Source organism: Chanodichthys erythropterus, chromosome 23, assembly GCF_024489055.1.
Source record: "Chanodichthys erythropterus isolate Z2021 chromosome 23, ASM2448905v1, whole genome shotgun sequence".
In the NCBI taxonomy this organism is placed as follows: Eukaryota; Metazoa; Chordata; class Actinopteri; order Cypriniformes; family Xenocyprididae; genus Chanodichthys; species Chanodichthys erythropterus.
In genome coordinates this window covers 24,170,359-24,189,705 of record NC_090243.1, presented here as the reverse complement: position 1 = coordinate 24,189,705, position 19,347 = coordinate 24,170,359, and the positions used below count along the sequence as shown (strand labels likewise).

The window sequence follows — 19,347 nt, the reverse complement described above, 5'->3', positions numbered from 1 at the left end:
AATATTACTGTTTTTACTGTATTTTTAATTAAATAAATGCAATCTTGGTGAGCAGACGAAACTTCTTTATAAAACATTAAAAATGTTACCGATCCCAAACTTGAACGGTAATGTGTGTATATATCGGTCAATCTTTATACAGCACGTGTCCGTCTGAAAGGCATGTAGAATGACCAGTAGTTTCTAACATGATGTTTAGGGACGGGATCCACAGCTCACATCTGCTACATGGAGTTTGTGACGTTTCCATAAATGAATCTGCTGTTGCTCAGTTTGATTACAGTAAGTTTCCCTTGCGTTCACGTACTGGAATGTTCCAGATTTATTGCGGCTGCTGGAGTTTGCCTCAAATACTGCTGATTCCTCGTGGAGCTCTGGTTTGTTTCTCTATGAATGTCGTGTTTTTGGCAGACAGCTGTCAGTCCAGACGTCGCAGGAGTTGGAAGTCAGCGTTTTCAAACTAAACATTATTCAGGAAACTTTTGCTGACTCTGGACCTGTCTTCTGTGGCATGCACATTTCTTTGGGTCACTGCACAAGTCTCTTTAATGACACAGACAGTCAGGTGCTGCTTTAATAGTGTAACACACAAACCTGATTCTGAAGCGTCTCTTCATACCACACCAGACACACACTGCAGGATGGCCTTCTGTGTTTTCATCTTTACTGTAAACTGCAGTCGTCATGTGTTTGCGGTTCTGAAGCCGTCTAGACTGAAATGCGATTCTGACTTTATTGTTGCTTGTGGTTTTTCTCGCTCATGCCTCGCCCTGCCTGAGTCACTCCCTTCACCTCCCTCTTCCTCTGTCTGTCTCTCACGTTCCTCCTTCTGTGACCAAAATATTATATCATGGCAGTCTTGTCACTAAAGTTTTTATGGAGAGAGAGTCGTCTCTCATTGGCCCAGCGTGTAGGTCTGTTATTAAAGGAGTTTACAGGCGTTATAAGCATGTAGTGATGTCTGTTTTTGATCATCTAATGACTTGCATATTTTTTTTGTTTTCTTTGAAATTGTAGTTTCTAAAATTGGAAAAAGTTAGGGTTGGATTTGAGAAATCTCAATGTCATCAATAATATTCATCATCATCTTAATTATTATATTAAAGTAATATAAAATATAAATTATGATATTTGTTAATATTAATATTTAATGAAAATATTAAAAATAATTACATAGGTTGTTGTTAAATAAAATTAAATATAAATACTATATTTTATTTATTTAAATAATATTAAATAACATTGAATTAATAACACTGTCATCTTTATTGTTTAATAAATTTTTATAGGGCTGTCGATTAATCGCATAAAAGTTTGCCTAATATATATGGGTATATATTTGAGAAATATTTACAAGTGTGTATATATATTTATTCATATTTTTATATAATTTATATTATATATAAATTAAAATATTTTCTACATAAATAACATTTCTCTTAAATATATACATTAATTTGTGTGTATGTATACATAATAATTACGCACAGTACACCCACATATATTATGCAGTCAAACTTTTATTTGTATACGATTAATCGCGATTAATCGTTTGACAGCCCTACATTTTTATTAAATATTTTACATTAAATATATTGCATGACTTTTATTATTATTATTATTATTATTATTATTATTATTATTATTATTATTATCATTATTAAAATAATATTAATATATAATTGAATAATGTTAAATTTATTTAATAATTATTAATAATAATAATAATAAAAATAATAATCATTGTCATCATCTTTATTATATTGTTTAATAATAACAACAATTATTATTATTATTATTATTATTATTATTATTATTATTAAAGGGGACCTATTATGCAAAACTCACTTTTACATTGTGTTTGAACATAAATGTTTGTTGACAGTGTGTACACAAAATAAAAATAAATAAAAATCCACCCAATCCTTTTTTTAATCCTCATAAATCATAAGCAGTATCTCAGAATAAGCCGTTTGCACAGAATCTGCCCTATTAGCATAGACCCCGCCCTCAGTGAGCTGTACACAGTCCGCCATGTTTATCTCCTCACCACAGCATTAAACAGCAGCATTCAAGTAAGAAATGTATTCTTATTAAAGCTACTGTGTTTATGTGAACTTTGTGTGTTTTTGGCACTTTAAGAGACGTGAATGAGAACTCAGTTTGATACTCACACGATGCGCCGTCCATATCTCAGAAGTTTAGATTGTGTTTTCTGGTAAGCGGGGGCGGGAGCAGCAGCTCATTTGCATTTAAAGGCACATGCACGAAAACTGCATGTTTTTCCTTCCACTCAAAAATTCATGCTATAATAAATGATCTGTGGGGTATTTTGAGCTGAAACTGCACACACACATTCTGGAGACACCAGAGACTGATATTACATCTTGTGAAATGGGCGTTATAGGTCACCTTTAATATAATTGATACAATGTTGAATAGAATACAAACCAAAATATAAGTCGGTACAGTCATACCACCATCTCCTTCCCACACATTTTTATTCTGTTTGTGACAGCGATCTCCCTTCTGCCCCTGGACTGTGACGTTGTTTTCCTCCAGCCCCTCGTCTTGTATGTTTCCTTCCACCTCCACGGTTTCCTCACCGTGACCTTGTCAGAGAGCCAGAGTCAGTGGGCTGATATTTCTGGCGTCTCGCGGCTGTGCGAGCGTGATCCCTCGTGAGGCTTCAGCATGCGCTGCCATGACAGGCTGGCTGGAGTTCAAGTGAATTTTTTTTGGTCCAGGTTGGTCTGACAGAATAGGACAGAAATACTTATCAGCAACATAAGTCACCTTGCTTGAACCTTGTCTGTGCAGCATGCAAATTGCACACTGCATTAGTGCTTGAGCCACAGAATGTGTGTGTTAAGAGTAACCCGTCCTCACCTCCTCACTGGGTAATTGTTGCACTTATGAGCCGGACCGATGCGTAAACAAGTTCATTGAGTGCATCGTTTTTAAAGATCATGTCCTGTGTTTAGAAAGCCTCATGCAGTTTGGGAAAAACATGCACACATATTAGAGACGGGTCATGATGGTCCACTATTCAGTTTAATTATCGACTGTGCTTCAGCTTTTTAACAGTTTACAGAGTAAAATTCTGAGAAGTGTCTTTAAATTCTTTCCTTTTACTGCAACACCACTACACACACTCGAATAATACGGCGCTTACTTTTTTAGGGTTTCAAGTGCATGTAATTGTTAAAATTTCCAAGGATCAGCATTTAAAAGTGATCGGGCTGGTAGTACTCGCACTGTCTACAACATCACCAAGGCTCACCCTGATTGGCCTGACGGGGGCGCTACAACAAAACACAAAAGGGCTTGCTTTGAAATTTTTGGGAACTAGTTTTAGGTTTTTGGCCCGATCGGGACCAAATCAGTGCCGTGAGATTCTCCGGAGTCTTGATTGTCAGTAATAACGATCAGAATGAAACTCGCTGGGCCTGTTTGACTCACGGCCTTAGAGGCCTGTGAGAAATTAGAAAGAAATCGGCCACTGGGGGGCACCTTCGCATTTTTCTCGTGTGTAAAGGATTGTGTATTGCACGATTTTTCATGCACACCCACAGCTTTCACAAGACATGGTAGATCTCCTCATTCTGAGCAACTTTACCTCTAGGACCACCACTGTCCATCGAATTGTTCGTTAAATATTGGAGATTATTTCAAAACGAGCGAACTAGTCCTAGATTGTTGGCTCAACCTCAATAACCTTTATAAACCATATATCTCCTATGGTAAATTGCCTGTATTGGCCGTAACCAAATCATTGCAGTGAGATTCTCTGTAGTCTGCTTGTCAATAATGATCAAAAACAGTTGAAATTCAGATTCACGGTCTCTAAGGTTCGCCAAAACGTTCGAAGTGGGCGGAGCCACTTTTACTAAAATGGCTATAACTCATGAACGGAATAAGATATTTTCACCAAATTTGGCACATCTATGTAAGAGCTCATTCTGTGGTTGCATGAAAAAGGATGCAGTGACTGGCCACTTGGTGGCGCTTTAACAGGAAAAAAAAACATGAAAATGGCTATAACTACTTCACCCTTAGTCCGATCGACCAGAAAATTGGCATGCAGTGTCTTCATCCGAGGTGCGATGATTGTCTATGAGGACATTGATGCATCTCAAAAAACATGGCCGCCGTCAGCAACTGAAGTTTGAGCAGCTATCAGACACGGTTAATGGAGGCTGATTAAAACGAAACCTCGCTGGGCTTGTTTGACTCTTGGCACTGGAGGCCTGGGAGAAATTAGGAAACAATTGGCCACAGGGAGAGCCTTCACGTTTTTCATGGTAGAACTCCTCATTCTGAGCAACTTTACCTCTAGGACCGCCACTGTCCATCGAATCATTCGTTAAATATTGGAGGTTATTTCAAAACGAGCGAACTAGTCCTAGATTGTTGGCTCAACCTCAATAACCATTATAAACCATATATCTCCTTTGGTAAATTGCCTGTATTGGCCGTAACCAAATCATTGCAGTGAGATTCTCTGTAGTCTGCTTGTCAATAATGATCAAAAACAGTTGAAATTCCGATTCACGGTCCCTAAGGGGCGCCAAAACGTTCGAAGTGGGCGGAGCCACTTTTAATAAAATGGCTATAACTCGTGAACGGAATAAGATATTTTCACCAAATTTGGCACATCTATGTAAGAGCTCATTCTGTGGTTGCATGAAAAATTACGCAGCGACTGGCCACTTGGTGGCGCTATAACAGGGAAAAAAAACATGAAAATGGCTATAACTACTTCACCGTTAGTCTGATCGACTTGGAAATTGGCATGCATTGTCTTCGTCCGAGGTGCTATGATTGTCAATGAGGACATTGGTGTATCTCAAGGTTAATGGAGGCTGATTGGAACAAAACACGCTGGGCCTGTTTGACTCACGGCACTAGAGGCCTGTGAGAAATTAGGAAGAAATCGGCCACAGGGGGGTCGACTGTTGTGGATGTGCGCAGGATTGTGTATTGCACAATTTTTATTTATTTATTTATTTTGTATTTATTTTTTTTGCACACGCCCACAACATTCTTACCACACGGTAGAACTCCTCATTCTGAGTAACTTTGCCTCTAGGCCTTTCCTTTGTCTTTCCACTGTCCATTGAATCGTTCGTTAAATATTGGAGATTATTTCAAAACTAGCGAACTAGTCCTAGATTTTTGTCTCAACCTCAATAACCATTAAAAAGCTTTATAAACCATATGTCTCCTATGATAAATTGCCTGTATTGGCCGTAATTAGTATTTTCCATATATGAACAAGATTGTTATAGGTTTGCTAAATAAAACACATCTTTTTCCGCATGTGCTGAAAGGCCCTAAAACTCTTGAACCTTGATAATTGCTGCTCGCAGCTATATTTTTTAATGTTTTGGAAAGAAGTCTGTTCTGCTATTCAAGGCTGCATTTATTTAATCGAAAATACAGTAAAAAAAAAAAACGTAATATTGTGAAATATAATAACAATTTAAAGTATCTGTTTCAATTTAAATATATTTTAAAATGTGATTTATTCTGTGATGGCAAAAGTGATATATTTTATTTTCAGCATTCTTTGATGAATAGAAAGTTCAGCATTTATTTGAAATAGAATCTTTTGTAACACTATAATTGAGGTTGAAGAGGATAGTGCGGTTGAGGTTGGCGAGATTGAGTTTGTTGTGGTTGGTCACGTGACCACATCAGAGGAGACAAAGCACAAAGCTGTACTGTTTTTTAGGACAACTCAGTTTGAACACTGGTTATAAAAAGCCCACATTTGATGTCTTTGTTTGTGACATTTCATTGTAATCATTGTGTAAAGATTGTTGATCTCAAAGCTCTTTTATTTGAATTGGTATTTTTCTAAATGAAAATGTTTTTTTTTTTTTTCTTAATTCTGAAACATTCACGTCATGTGTTTCTGATTGTTTTCAGCCTTACAATGCTACTGTCATCGGTGCCCGAACCACACGTGTGCCACAGACGGCCTGTGCTACGTGTCCATCACTCGATCGGGCAGCGTCACCACGCAGCAGAGCTGGTGCATCAGCGACATCGAGCTGATCCCACGCGACCGGCCCTTCGTCTGCGCGCCCTCCAACAAGGACGACACGGGGATTTACCCCATGTGTTGTGACACAGACTGGTGCAACAAGAACCCTGACCTCACATCATTCCCAGGTAAGAGTCAGCGCTGCGGCTGCACGCTTAATCAGATTATTAACCGAAACACAATATGGTTTAGTTTGATTTATCAAATTGCAAAGGCTGTGATTTAATCAAATATGTGTGCTGCGATTTCGGATCACAGTAAATGCTGCTTCACATCTGATCCACTCTGAGTTTGAGACGCTTTTACCTGCATTTGAGAATGAAATATGAGCCAAACATCTTCATGTACAGTGCTTGAAGCGCTGATCAACAACTGAGGAGCTTTAAAGGATTAGTTTACTTTCAAATAAAATTTTCCTGTTAATTTACTCACTTCCATGTCATCCAAGATGTTCATGTCTTTCTTTCTTCAACTGCAAAGAAATGAAGGTTTTTGATGAAAACATTCCAGGATTTTTCTCCATATAGTGGACTTCACTGGGGTTCAACGGGTTGAAGGTTCAAATGTCAGTTTCAGTGCAGCTTCAAAGAGCTCCACATGATCCCAGACGAGGAATAAGAGTCTTATCTAGAGAAACCATCAGACATTTTCTAAAAAAATACAACTGTATATGCTTTATTAACACAAATGATCGCATTTCCATAAGTAGAATAGGGAAGGTCTAGGACATACAGCGTAAGCTTTTTGAAGAATACGGAAAGCGGAAGCACATGCAAGGCGATCATTTGTGTTTATAAAGCATATACAGTTGTATTTTTTTCTAAAATGACCGATCATTTTGCTAGATAAGACTCTTATTCCTCGTCTGGTATCGTTTAAAGCTCTTTGAAGCTGCACTGAAACTGACATTTGGACCTTCAACCATCAGAAGGCCATTGAAGTCCACTATAAGGAGAATAATCCTGGAATGTTTTTATCAAAAACCTTGATATCATTTCGACTGTAGAAAGAAAGACATGAACATCTTGAATGACATGGGGGTGAGTAAATTATCAGGAAAATTTGATTTGAAACTGAACTAATCCTTTAAGGCTCCCTATGTTTTTATGCAAAAAATAAAACATTTAATATTTGAAATTGTAGAAATAAAGATAGGCCTAATTGTGCAGAAAGCACAGCACACCTGAAACTTTTTTTAAATCACATTTTACACAGAAAAAAATATCATACCTGAAGGATCTTGCATTTCAGAGTAAACATTTGTCCAATTTCATTGTCGTTCCAAACCTGTAAAAAAAGATATTTTGAAAAAAAAATATTGCTCATACAATGAAAGTCAATAAGGGTCCAAGACATTAGACCTAACTGGCTTTCATTGATGCCCAGTGTCCAAACCAGCTGTATATTTTGCAGGTTGGTTAATGCACTCATACCCAATGACTGTGTGTTTTTGTATGGAATTAATTACTTGATAATGTCGCCGTCACATGCATCTTTCAGCATGACACTCGAACGCACACGCTCGCACTCCAGCCGACTGTGAATGCCTGCAGGTCTTCTCTGTTATTAACTTGTTATCTTGATGCCGTGGCACATTCTGTATGCGGCTTGTGACCATAAACCTCTGACAAAAACAATCCCAGCAAACCATTAGTGGAAGAGAAAAATTCTGCCCTTTTTCTCACACACATGCAGCTAGCGTGCATTTGATTTTCTGTTGTGGAGGAATTAAGTATGAAGAAATCCTGCTTTACTCGACCACAGACTTCCATGTAAACAAAGGAAAGTCATGTGGAACAGATGGTCCCACCCACACCGTTCGCCGCCTCTTTCAGCCTGTAGGGATCAACTTTTTGCAACCCCTATTTTCTGTCCTCGGCCTTCCATCTGTTTGCAGATTTCTCATTTTTTCCCTTTTCATATAATTAACTTGTCTTCCATGGATGTTATGGATATCCACTTGGGATGAATCACACGGAGCGTGTTTGCTGTTTACAGGAGCTTGTGATTTCCCTGGAATACATCTGTCTGAAGTCTAGACACTCGTTTATAGGAAAATCTTCATTTAAAAATGAAATGATAATGTTACTTGGCTTCAGAAAAAAATGTTAATAATGCAGAACTGAGCATGACTCATTTGTTTACATGAAACCAGACACAAAGTCTGGCATTACCGTGTGAAAAAAATGCGTTACAAAGACTCATTGTGTCTCTTCACTCAAAACGGTCACCTGGGTGGGGATTTTGACTTTAGTATCTATCTGTCTGTCTGTCTGTCGAAACAGTCTTTCTGAAACGTCTTAGATTGTTTTAAAAGAGTGAATGCGGTACATAACGTCAACTGCCTGATGAATAGATCAATTATAAGGCTAGTGAGTTAATGGCGCATATGGTTTACAAACAAATACACAATATTTGCTGCATTCTGAAGATTCAAAGATAGCATTTGTTTAAAAATAATTAGCTTTCCCCATATGTGCAATCTGGTGTTCATATTTAACAAGCATCATCAGCGTATGCACAATTAGTACAGATCAGTGCCAGAAGTGGTAGGTCTTTTATAATAACTGTCATTAACAGACATTAATACACAGTAAAAAGGGGGGAAATGCAATGAAACATAACACAGGTGCACTTTCAAAAGATTTTATTAATAATGGCATTTATAAGAGATGCAAGAAAAACAGCTAGACATGACATCCAAAGATTAACAATTAATAAACATGATAAATGAACTCGCAGCTAAACAACTATCAAAAACTATCATGGTTCTCAAGAAGAAAAGACGTTCTTGACTGGTCTCAGTCATGCCGTCCGATTGCCAAAAAAAGTTGTTTTAACCCAACGGCTGGGTTAAATGTTTGCCCAACATACTAGGTAGTTTTATTTAACTCAATTATTGTTTAAAAATAATATGTTTGGATTCAAATAAACCCAAAATATGTTAGAAATTAAAAATCAGACACATAATTACTAGAGGCAACAATAATAATCAAAAGGTGAACATTTATTAAGCAATTTAATAAATGTATTGTCATTCATTCAACATAAATTAAATGTTTAATTATTAATCATTAAACTTATTTATACAAGTTAAACAAAAACATATTAATAAATGTTAATTTTGGGTTCATTTTAAGTAAGAAATACAATACAATAGTTGAGTTAAATAAAACTATCCAGCAGGTTGGGCAAACATTTAACCCAACCACTGGGTTAAAACAACCCATTCTCTGGGTTTGTCCATTTTCAACCCAATTTGGGTTGTTTTTAACCCAGCATTTTTTTGAGTGTACTAGTAAATTGTGTAATTACTAACCCTAAACCAAACCCTTACCGCAACTCTGTAGTTAAGTACCTGTAGTTAATTAATATTACTCAGTACTTAAGTACAATGCAACTACATCACCATAAACATAAAGTATAACCTAAAATTCAAAGAATAAAATAAGTAGCTATTGTGCAACAAGTCAGCAGTTGTCTTGAATTGTGTTGTCTTTGATAACCATAAAACGTTCAGGTTCAATTAAGATTTTGAATTTTTCAATGTGATTTTAGACTCACTGTATATATGAAAATATGATTTGCTAATGAGCGGTGTTGACTCTCTCTCAGTGCCGACTCAGAAGCCGCCGGCGTTGGGGCCCGTGGCCTTCGCGGCGCTAATCGCGGGTCCGGTGTGCGTGGTGTGCTTCCTCATGGTCACAGTCTTCTACATCTGCCACAGCCGCTCGGTCCTCCACCACCGCGTGCCTAACGAGGAAGACCCTTCGATGGACCACCCCTTCATCACCGTGGGAACCACGCTCAAAGACCTCATCTACGACATGACCACGTCCGGCTCGGGCTCTGGTGCGTCTCGTTCACTTTCACTATCCTAACACACATAGCTTGTGGTCAGTTGTGCGGAGACGTGACCGAAAACAAGAAACTGTGTTATTTTAATATTATTTATATAGTCTTTATTAATATTTTGAGTTTGTTTTGTCTATTTTTTTTATTTTAGTTTGTTTTAGTAATTTTATTATGTGTTTCTGTGTGCACCGACACGATCGAAAACAAGAAATTCTTATTTTAGTATTATTTATATACAATTATAGTATTTATTAATATTTTAAATTTGCTTTTAGTTTGTGTGTATATATATAATTTTTTTTTTTATTTCAGTTAACAAATGATGATTTTAAACTATTTTATTTAACAATAACCACACTGCTGTTAATGTGCACAGGGCTGTGACTACTTTGTCTCAAACCTCTTTCAGGTGTCAAGTCCTGCTTTTACGCCCATATCTGATTCACAAGAAACTCTTGTGGAGATTCCTGTTATTCTGGCTTTATCTACACTCTTTCATATAATTACCTGTTAGTCTTTCTAAACACCTGCATCCTTTACTGTATGTTTACGTCTGCATCTGATTTTCTCTTTGTTGTCTAGTTTGTGGATCTTCATCCCTCTCTCCTTCCCTTTGTTTCGTTGTGTTTAGCATCGCACGGCATCTCCGGCAGGATTAAAGGCTGTGTGCCCAGTATAAAGTGCCAGTCATTTTACTGGCACGTCGTCACGAAAGTAAAAAAAAAAAAAAAACAGGGTAAAGGCCTGTTCACACCGACACATATGTTCAATATGACCAGTGTGTTAAAATTGGCAGATGAGCTGACTGAAAATGTAAATTCACCTTCTGAAAGTAGGTGGTGTTTGTTTATATAAAAAAAAAAAAAAAAAAAAAAAGCAGAAATAAAGCGGTTACCCTGGTACTCAAAGCAATGCTGCACAATATTCGGTTTCTGACACCCATTTGTCACAGAGAAGAAAATAATATTTAAACATTTTCAAACAGTCGTTCAGATTTTTGTACAGAAACAACAGAACTTGTTTTGAATTCTTCACTGTGACTTAGCAAAACACTCTGTCAAGTCAGTTTTATGTAAAAGCAGCGGTTCTGGACGTGTAACCAAAAGCACAAATCTTATTGGTCAGTTTTGTTTTTTTTTTTCCGCAGTGCAATGCAGAAGAGGTTAGAATACTCTCTGTAAAAAAATGATTTGTCACATTGATGCCATCTGAATGTTCTTGTTGGTCTGAACAAATGCATTGACAGCTAATCACGAAAAAACGATAGGTATGGATTTTTACTGATAACCGATTGTTCCAGCAATCAGTTATCAGTGCAGATAATCTGCAAACCTGATCAATTGGTGAACCTCTACTTTTGACACCACATGTACAGGTCGTGTGTAGTGTCACAGCTGCAACATCTCAACTTGCATCAGTGCTTCACACACGAAAGCAGTACGATGCTGTGGTGTAGGTGTGAAACAGGCCGATCGCTAACGTCACTGCCTTATCAGACACATGAGAACCAGAGCGAGGTCCAAACAAACACAAACAAGGTCACACATTCCCAAATATCTATGACTTTAATGACTGTTTCTTATGTCTAGTGAAGGCTAACAACAATACGTTCTAAGAATGTTTTGCAAACGAAAGCGTTCGAAACGTACAGGGAACATTCCATTTTATCATTTTGCAAACATTATGGGAATGTTACTTTTGAATGTTCTATAAACATTCCGGAACAAGTAGCAACATTTAAAAAATGTTAGACAAACTAAAACTTAAAAAAAACAAACAAACATTGTGCTAAGGTGTTGAGAACGTTATTAAAGACCAGATAACTTTGAATGAACTTTCTGTTAACTGAGGATTTCCAGTTAGGATTTAGGCCGTACCATAGTACTGAGACTGCTCTCATTAGAGTTACTAATGATTTGCTCTTATCATCAGATTGTGGTTGTATCTCTCTATTAATGTTACTGGATCTCAGTGCTGCATTCAGCTCAAAATACCCCATAGTTTTAACTGCCTATTTTAGGGCATAATTAGAAATGCGCCGATTCAGGCTGCTTCCCCTTTAAATGCTCACGCTCCCCGCCCACGGAGCTCGTAACTCTATAATACATTGCATAAACAAAGTTCATACAGCTAATATAACCCTCAAAATGGATCTTTACAAAGTGTTCGTCATGCAGCATGTCTAATCGCTAGTATTTATTTGGATGTTTACATTTGATTCTGAATGAGTTTGATAGCGCTCCGTGGCTAACGCTAACATTACACACTGTTGGAGAGATTTATAAAGAATGAAGTTGTGTTTATGAATTATACTGACTGCAAGTGTTTAAAAATGAAAATAACGACAGTCTCGTCTCCGTGAATACAGTAAGAAACGATGGTAACTTTAACCACATTTAACAGTTCATTAGCAACATGCTAATGAAACATTTAGAAAGACAATTTACAAATATCACTAAAATATCATGATATCATGGATCTTGTCAGTTATTATTGCTCCATCTGCCATTTTTCGCTGTTGTTCTTGCTTGCTTACCTAGTCTGATGATTCAGCTGTGCACAGATCCAGACGTTAATACTGGCTGCCCTTGTCTAATGCCTTGAACATGAGCTGGCATATGCAAATATTGGGGGCGCACATATTAATGATCCCGACTGTTACGTAACAGTCGGTGTTATGTTGAGATTCGCCTGTTCTTCAGAAGTCTTTTGCACAAATCAAATTTACATAAGAAGGAGGAAACAATGGAGTTTGAGACTCACTGTATGTCATTTTCATGTACAGAACTCTAATTATTTAACTATGCCAAGGTATATTCAATTTTCAATTCTAGGGCACCTTTAAATAACTATGTTGGCATTAGTGGAATTGCATTGTCATGGTTAAAATCATACTTATCTGACTGTTATCAGTTTGTAGTAGTAAGCGATGAGATGTCACAACACAATCACAAGTTAAATATGGAGTACCACAAGGCTCAGTACTAGGACCATTGCTTTTCACTCTGTACATGCTTCCCTTGGGAGATATCATTAGGAAGCATGGCGTTAGTTTTCACTGTTACACTGATTATACTCAGCTCTATATTTCTTTGCGCCCTGATGAAACTTGCCAATTCACAAAATTAACGGAATGCATAGCTGATATAAAAAAATTGGATGACCAGTAATTTCCTACTACTTAATTCTGAAAAAAAAAACAAAAAAAAAAACAGAGATACTAATATATAGAATACTGTCTAACACTTGATGGCTGCTCTGTTAAGTCTTCGTCATCAGTTAGGACGTAGGAGGGTGTGCTCTTTGATACCAATCTTTCATTTGAAAGCCACATTTCTAGCATCTGTAAAACCGCATTCTGTTAACGTTAATGGGAGAACATTTGTTTATAACGTTGAGATAACCTTGACAGAACGTCCTGAGAATGATCCGTATTAGCTGCGTCTGTGGAAGTGGTTGAAACTTGGATAAAACGTGTCCAGACAACCTGAAAAATGTCTGCCTTCCCACAGTTTTCTCTTTCGTCAATATTTTTCTAGGTTTTTTTTTTTGCACCACTAGCAGCACCAAGTCATTGCGTCAGTCGAGCAACTCGAACAGCAATCAGTGTTTACACTCTTTGTGAAGAACATACTGTCTCTCACAATAAAGTCAACACAAAACTGACATAATGACATGTTTTTGAGGGGAACCGGATAATGCAGGTGGAAAAACATGTAGAAAAGGGCTTGATTTGAATGGATAGTTCACCCAGAAATGAAATCTTGTCATTTACTCACACTCATGTCTTTCCAAACCCATGGTTTTCATTATATTTTTAATATTCTCTCAACATTTATGTCAAGCCGTCAATCAAGTCTACTTTACCAATGGTGAGGGTCAAAGTAATCCGTATGAATCAAACAGTTTAATCTCTTCTGAAGAGACACAAATGCTTTATATGATGAATAGATTTAATTTGGACTGATTGACACACGTGCATGGAGCTCATCAAATATGGTAAACGCTAGTGTGATGCGCGAGAACAAACATCACTGGTTTTGAATTGTGAATATTTTGGATGCACGCACTCTAAAAAATGCTGGGTTAAAAACAACCCAAGTTGGGTTGAAAATGGACGAACCCAGTGATTGGGTTGTTTTAACATGCTGGGCAGTTTTATTTAACCTGACTATTTATTAATGACTATGTAAATGACTATATGTTGGAAATTTAAAAATCAGACACATAATTACTAGAGGCAACAATAATAATCAAAAGATGAACATTTGTTAATAAGCAATTTAATAAAAGTTTAATTATTATTCATTAAAATCATTAATAAATGTTAATTTCCAACATACTTTGGGTTCATTTTAAGCAACAATACAGTCATTTTTAAACAATAGTTGGTTAAATCAAACTACCCAGCAGGTTGAGCAAACATTTAACCCAATCGCTGGGTTAAAACACCCCAATCACTGGGTTTGTCCATTTTCAACCCAACTTGGGCTGTTTTTAACCCAGCATTTTTTAGACTTGCAGACAGAAAGCTCTCAGGTTTCATTAAAATATCCTTATTTGTGTTACGAAGATGGACAGAAATTGGGGAGTAATTGATGGGAGAATTTAGAGTTTTGGCTGAACTATCCCTTTAATGGATTGGGAAGACATTTCACTGGCAAAGCAAGTTATATCTGATGAAATATTTATCTGAATTTGACTTCATTTTAAAAGATGAATGTTGGACTATTTTAACTTGATACAGCAAGAAACAAAATGCTAGTTGCAGTTCAAAAAGGCTGCGAAATGTAAAACAACAGCCAGTGACGTCTGTCTGAACGTGTTTAGCTATCGGTGCTTTAACAGGGATGAACATAATGACACAACTTCTCCTGAGAGCGTGTTGCAGTACAGATCTTCATACATATACATGTAATAAATATATATATATAAGGCCTCTCTCTTTCATAAGAGAACCTATTTTCTCCCAGTTCTGCTATTGCACTTTGGCCGTCTGGTGTCTTTTGACTCAGTCTGCGGGTCTGTCTTGATGTGGCGCCACTAACTTGTCTGTCTCTGATTCTCTGACATGACACAACCTCGTGAGTGAGTCACATTGTAGACATCCTTTCTTGCCCTCTGTCTTCCTCTGTTGGTGTGTCTCATGTCTGTCTGCCTGACCTTGCCGTCTCTGTCATAAGCAAATTGAATCAGTGGTTGGATGCGTTTATAACTGGAACGGTCAGCCCACACATTCTCCCACCGCTTTTCATTATTTTCAGATGTTTCTATGTTCTGAGCAGGAGGCTGGTGGATATGTGAATGTTGAGGTATAATGGTAGAGCGCTGAAAGCAGCGGTTCTTAACCTTTTTGCCTCTGAGGCCCCCTGTTGTTTACAACATTATTCAAAGCCCCTTCACCCCCAATGGATTTCCATGACTAGTCTTTTTCTTACTCACAATTTCTAACCAATATAATATTTTTTTAAAGCTAGAAAAATATATATTCTTTATAAAATGCCCATAGAGTTCGATTTTATTAATTTACATGACATTTCCAGGTCTAGAAATCACACTTTTAGAATTTGGGTACCTCCATATATGCATGTTCTCTCAGATGGGAACCTGGTTCAAAGAGGAAAAAACAAAGCAATTGTTGAAGGAGTGAATTAAAGTAAGAATATCTGGATTTGATCTTATTTTAAGGCAAGGCATCACAGTTGAACAGGATAAAAATAAAAATTTTATGTTCCTTTGCTGATTCGTGACTGTGATCTTGAAAAACAAGTCAGATCCTTCATGGTATTCTTGCGCAAGTTTGGAAAGATTGTGTAAAGTGTAAAGTTAAACCCAGACAGGTTTCCCAACTAACGGAATGTTCTGGCAAGGTTCTCCCAAAGTTATGAACAAACGTTCTTCCGGTAACATTAACAGAACATTGGTTCAAAGTTATCTGGTCTTTAATAATGTTCTTAAAACGTTATTTATACATCGTTCATGGGCGTCTAACATCCGAGAACATTCAAATGTAGCGTTCCCATAATGTTTGTAAAGGAATAAAATTGAATGGTCCCTTAAATGTTTTTAAAACATGTTTAGAAATAACATTTTCATAACTTAAATGGATAGTTCACCCAAAAATGAAAATGATCTCATGATTTACTCACCCTCACACCATCCTAGGTGTACTATCTTCTTTCAGACAAACACAATCAGAGATATATTTAAAAATATTCTGGCTCTTCCAAGCTTTATAATGGCAGTGAAGGTGGGTGTGATTTTGAAGCCCAAAAAGTGCATCCATCATAAAAGTAATACATACGACTCCAGGGGGTTAATAAAGGCCTTCTGAAGAGAAGCGATGGATTTTGTAAGAAAAATATACATATTTACAACTTTTTTGTCTGTAATATCTAGCTATTTGCATCTATTTGTGGCTGAAGAGTGACCCTTGACCCGACACATGGCGTAACGGTAGGGATGTGCAACGATTAATCGCGATTAATCGTTTGCAAAATAAAAGTCTGTGTTTATGTAATATATGTGTGTGTTCTGTGTATAATAATTATGTTTATATAAATACAGACACATACATGTATATATTTAAGAAAAATGTTAGATTTATATATAAAATATTTATATTTATATGTAATATAAAATATATATAAATATATATTTATTTAAACATGCATATATTTCTTAAATTTATACATGTATGTGTCTGTATTTATATATATATACATATATTACATAAACACAGACTTTTATTTTGCAAACGATTAATCGCGATTAATCGCTGCACATCCCTACGTAACGGTGAACGTGGAAGCGCAGAGGAGAGAGCGAATCAAAACACCGGTCACGAATTAGTCTAAAACAAGAATTTTTAAAGAGAAATGTTGGAGGATTTCGATATAAGAGAAGAGGAGCTTGAGTTTCTTTAGTTTGAACATCGCGTCAGGAGTTAATGTCCTTGGCTCTAAATTGTCAAAATGCTTGCTACGGATGCAAAAAACGCGGAAAATTGAACCCGATCCAAATTTTTTTATGACAGACGAAGATTTTGGAGGCAGTGTGTAAATGGGATCGACACAACGTGAGGTCGTGGTTTATTTTCGAGGTTTATTTTTTAACGTGCGAAAATTTCGAAAACTTAAGTGTGCAAGGACCTTCACTCTTGTGACGCAAGTCGACTTGTGCAGTATGAGTACGGCCGTCTGCCGGAAGCTAGTTATTATAGTTGATAAAGTTTTAAATATGGATATTTTTCTTGCAAATCTCACTTCAGAAGGCCTTTACTAACCCCCTGGAGCCATATGGATTACTTTTATGATGGATGGATGCATGCTTTTTTAATGGCTTCAAAATCACGACCCCAATTATAAAGCTTGGAAGAGCCAGGATATTTTTAAATGTACCTCAGATTGTGTTCGTCTGAAAGAAGATAGTCATAGGATGGCTTGAGAGTGAGTAAATCATGGGATAATTTTCATTTTTCAATGAATAAACTCTTTGGCTGTAAACAGTTTTTTATTTGATCGTTTATTGCCTGGTTCCGTTTACTTCTGTTATCAACGCTGAAATCTTTTTCTGTGGTAATCAACATTCCTCCAGCTTCATGTCAGCCTGTCACACTCATGCTTTCATGCAGTATTCCTGTCCCACCAAACGTGAGACGATCGGGCGTTTCTAGTGATGCCGCTGGCACTGATTGGTTCACACTGTCTCCATGTCTTCCCAGCATTCCCATACAGAACATTCACTGCATTTGGCTGCTAATGGCTGCCCTTCTATTTCTGAAGTGGGTCCGTCCCTGAAGGGCTTTAGTGTAAAATGACTCACTGTAATGTTACTAGAGGACACACACCTCTCTCGATTGGCCATTGAGGTTTACTGGTTTTGATTTATTACTCCTCAGCACACATAGATACAAAGATTCCTTTCTACCTCTTGTGTTTTTGATTATTTTACGTACAAAATGAATGGAGATGTAGCTCTTCTTTATTGCGGATTGCATTGCGTTTGATAGTGTTTTTCTTGACCTCGGCTGTGTCTCATTCCACTTTGTTATTGTGGTGAATCACTGTATCATAAACATGACTTTTATCTGCTCGATTACCTCCGACACGATTGTGGATTGCCTCTCAACGCTTGAAATGAATTGAAACGATCACCTCTCTCTACTATCATGGTGAGGACTGATACATCCGATCGGACTGTCATGATGGAAAATATTCGGCTCTTGTGAGGTCTTGTCGTCTCAGTTGTCCACGCTGCACTAACAGCATGAATTAACTAGATCTAAGTTCAGTCTTAAATACTTAATGCCATTGTTTTCTATGTGACTTGATGCCAGTGTTTACTGCTGAATCTGCTGCTTTGTGGTAAAACGGTTTTTAGTTTTATAGTGAGCTAGTGGTCTGAATTGAATGTTATGAGAGTTCAGGGCTCCAGACTGTGACTAAATGGTTGCATTTTGTGAACATTTTTCCTGCCAGTGCAACTAAATTTAGTTAGAGATGCCACAATTAATAAGAGCTGCCATTTTTGTTTCATGTAAGAAACATTTATCGGCAAACGAAACGAAACGAAATTTCAGGGTTCATGCATTTGAAATTCAAGCACTTTTCATGGACTTTTAAAGTGCTTCACACTTTTTCCAGCACTTCAAATCTCTAAATATAATGGTATTTTAATGTGACGATTTGTAAAACTAAAAGTTTAAAGATGAAGGAACACTTCGTGGCAAACAAACTTTTATTTAAAAAGACATGAAAATATAACCATTAGATGCCAGCAGAGGAGCACTTATTGGAGTATTAGCCATTTCCACTCCCTATATGGGGAAAAGTAGGAAAAGTCAAAAAGTCTCATGAAAAACAAAAACTTTTCTTCAAATTGTGACTGAATTACACAGAAAGCAAGTAAAAAGCACTCATTTTATAATCACTGAAGCTGTCGGTCAGTTCAGGATGAGAATGAGAGTAGAATTTTTACAATTTTTTTCCCTATAAAAATTAGTTTTTTGCATGTTAATGTCATCAATAAAAGTTAATTTTATCTACATCTCAATTCAAGCTCAGTGCTTTACTGTCACATTTCCGATAAATAAACGTGTAATATTATTAGTAACTGCACTTATTAATGCAAAACAATAGTAATATGATTAAATTACTTTCATGATTAAACCCCCACCCAACACCACCAAATCACGTGGTGGCGCCACCTTCTGTAGATCTTGGGGACACCGGTGCCACTGCTCTCAGAGGTTAATCTGGAGCCCTGGAGTTATAATAAATAGACAATGCAGATTTCTGTTGTGTTACGAGCAAACGGCATGATCAATGACGTCTGTAATTCAAACTTGTGAGTAAAACCGACTCAAACTGTTACTGTCAATGTTAAACATGCACATTTGTGTGTCATATGACAACATGCATGTATCATTAAGTCAGCCT

At 36.9% G+C, this 19,347-nt stretch overlaps 1 protein-coding gene across 2 annotated transcripts in view; it reads left to right on the top strand.

Annotated features, from left to right (window-relative positions):
* tgfbr1b (transforming growth factor, beta receptor 1 b) overlaps positions 1-19,347 on the top strand; it is a 66,549-nt gene that overhangs the window by 29,774 nt on the left and 17,428 nt on the right. Inside the window, exons 2-3 of one of the 2 annotated variants that reach the window (XM_067378748.1) lie at positions 5,935-6,180; positions 9,668-9,904. In XM_067378748.1, the coding sequence (XP_067234849.1) occupies positions 5,935-6,180; positions 9,668-9,904 (483 nt within the window). The remainder of the gene's footprint in view (positions 1-5,934; positions 6,181-9,667; positions 9,905-19,347) is intronic. The other variant, XM_067378749.1, reaches the window with a different exon arrangement.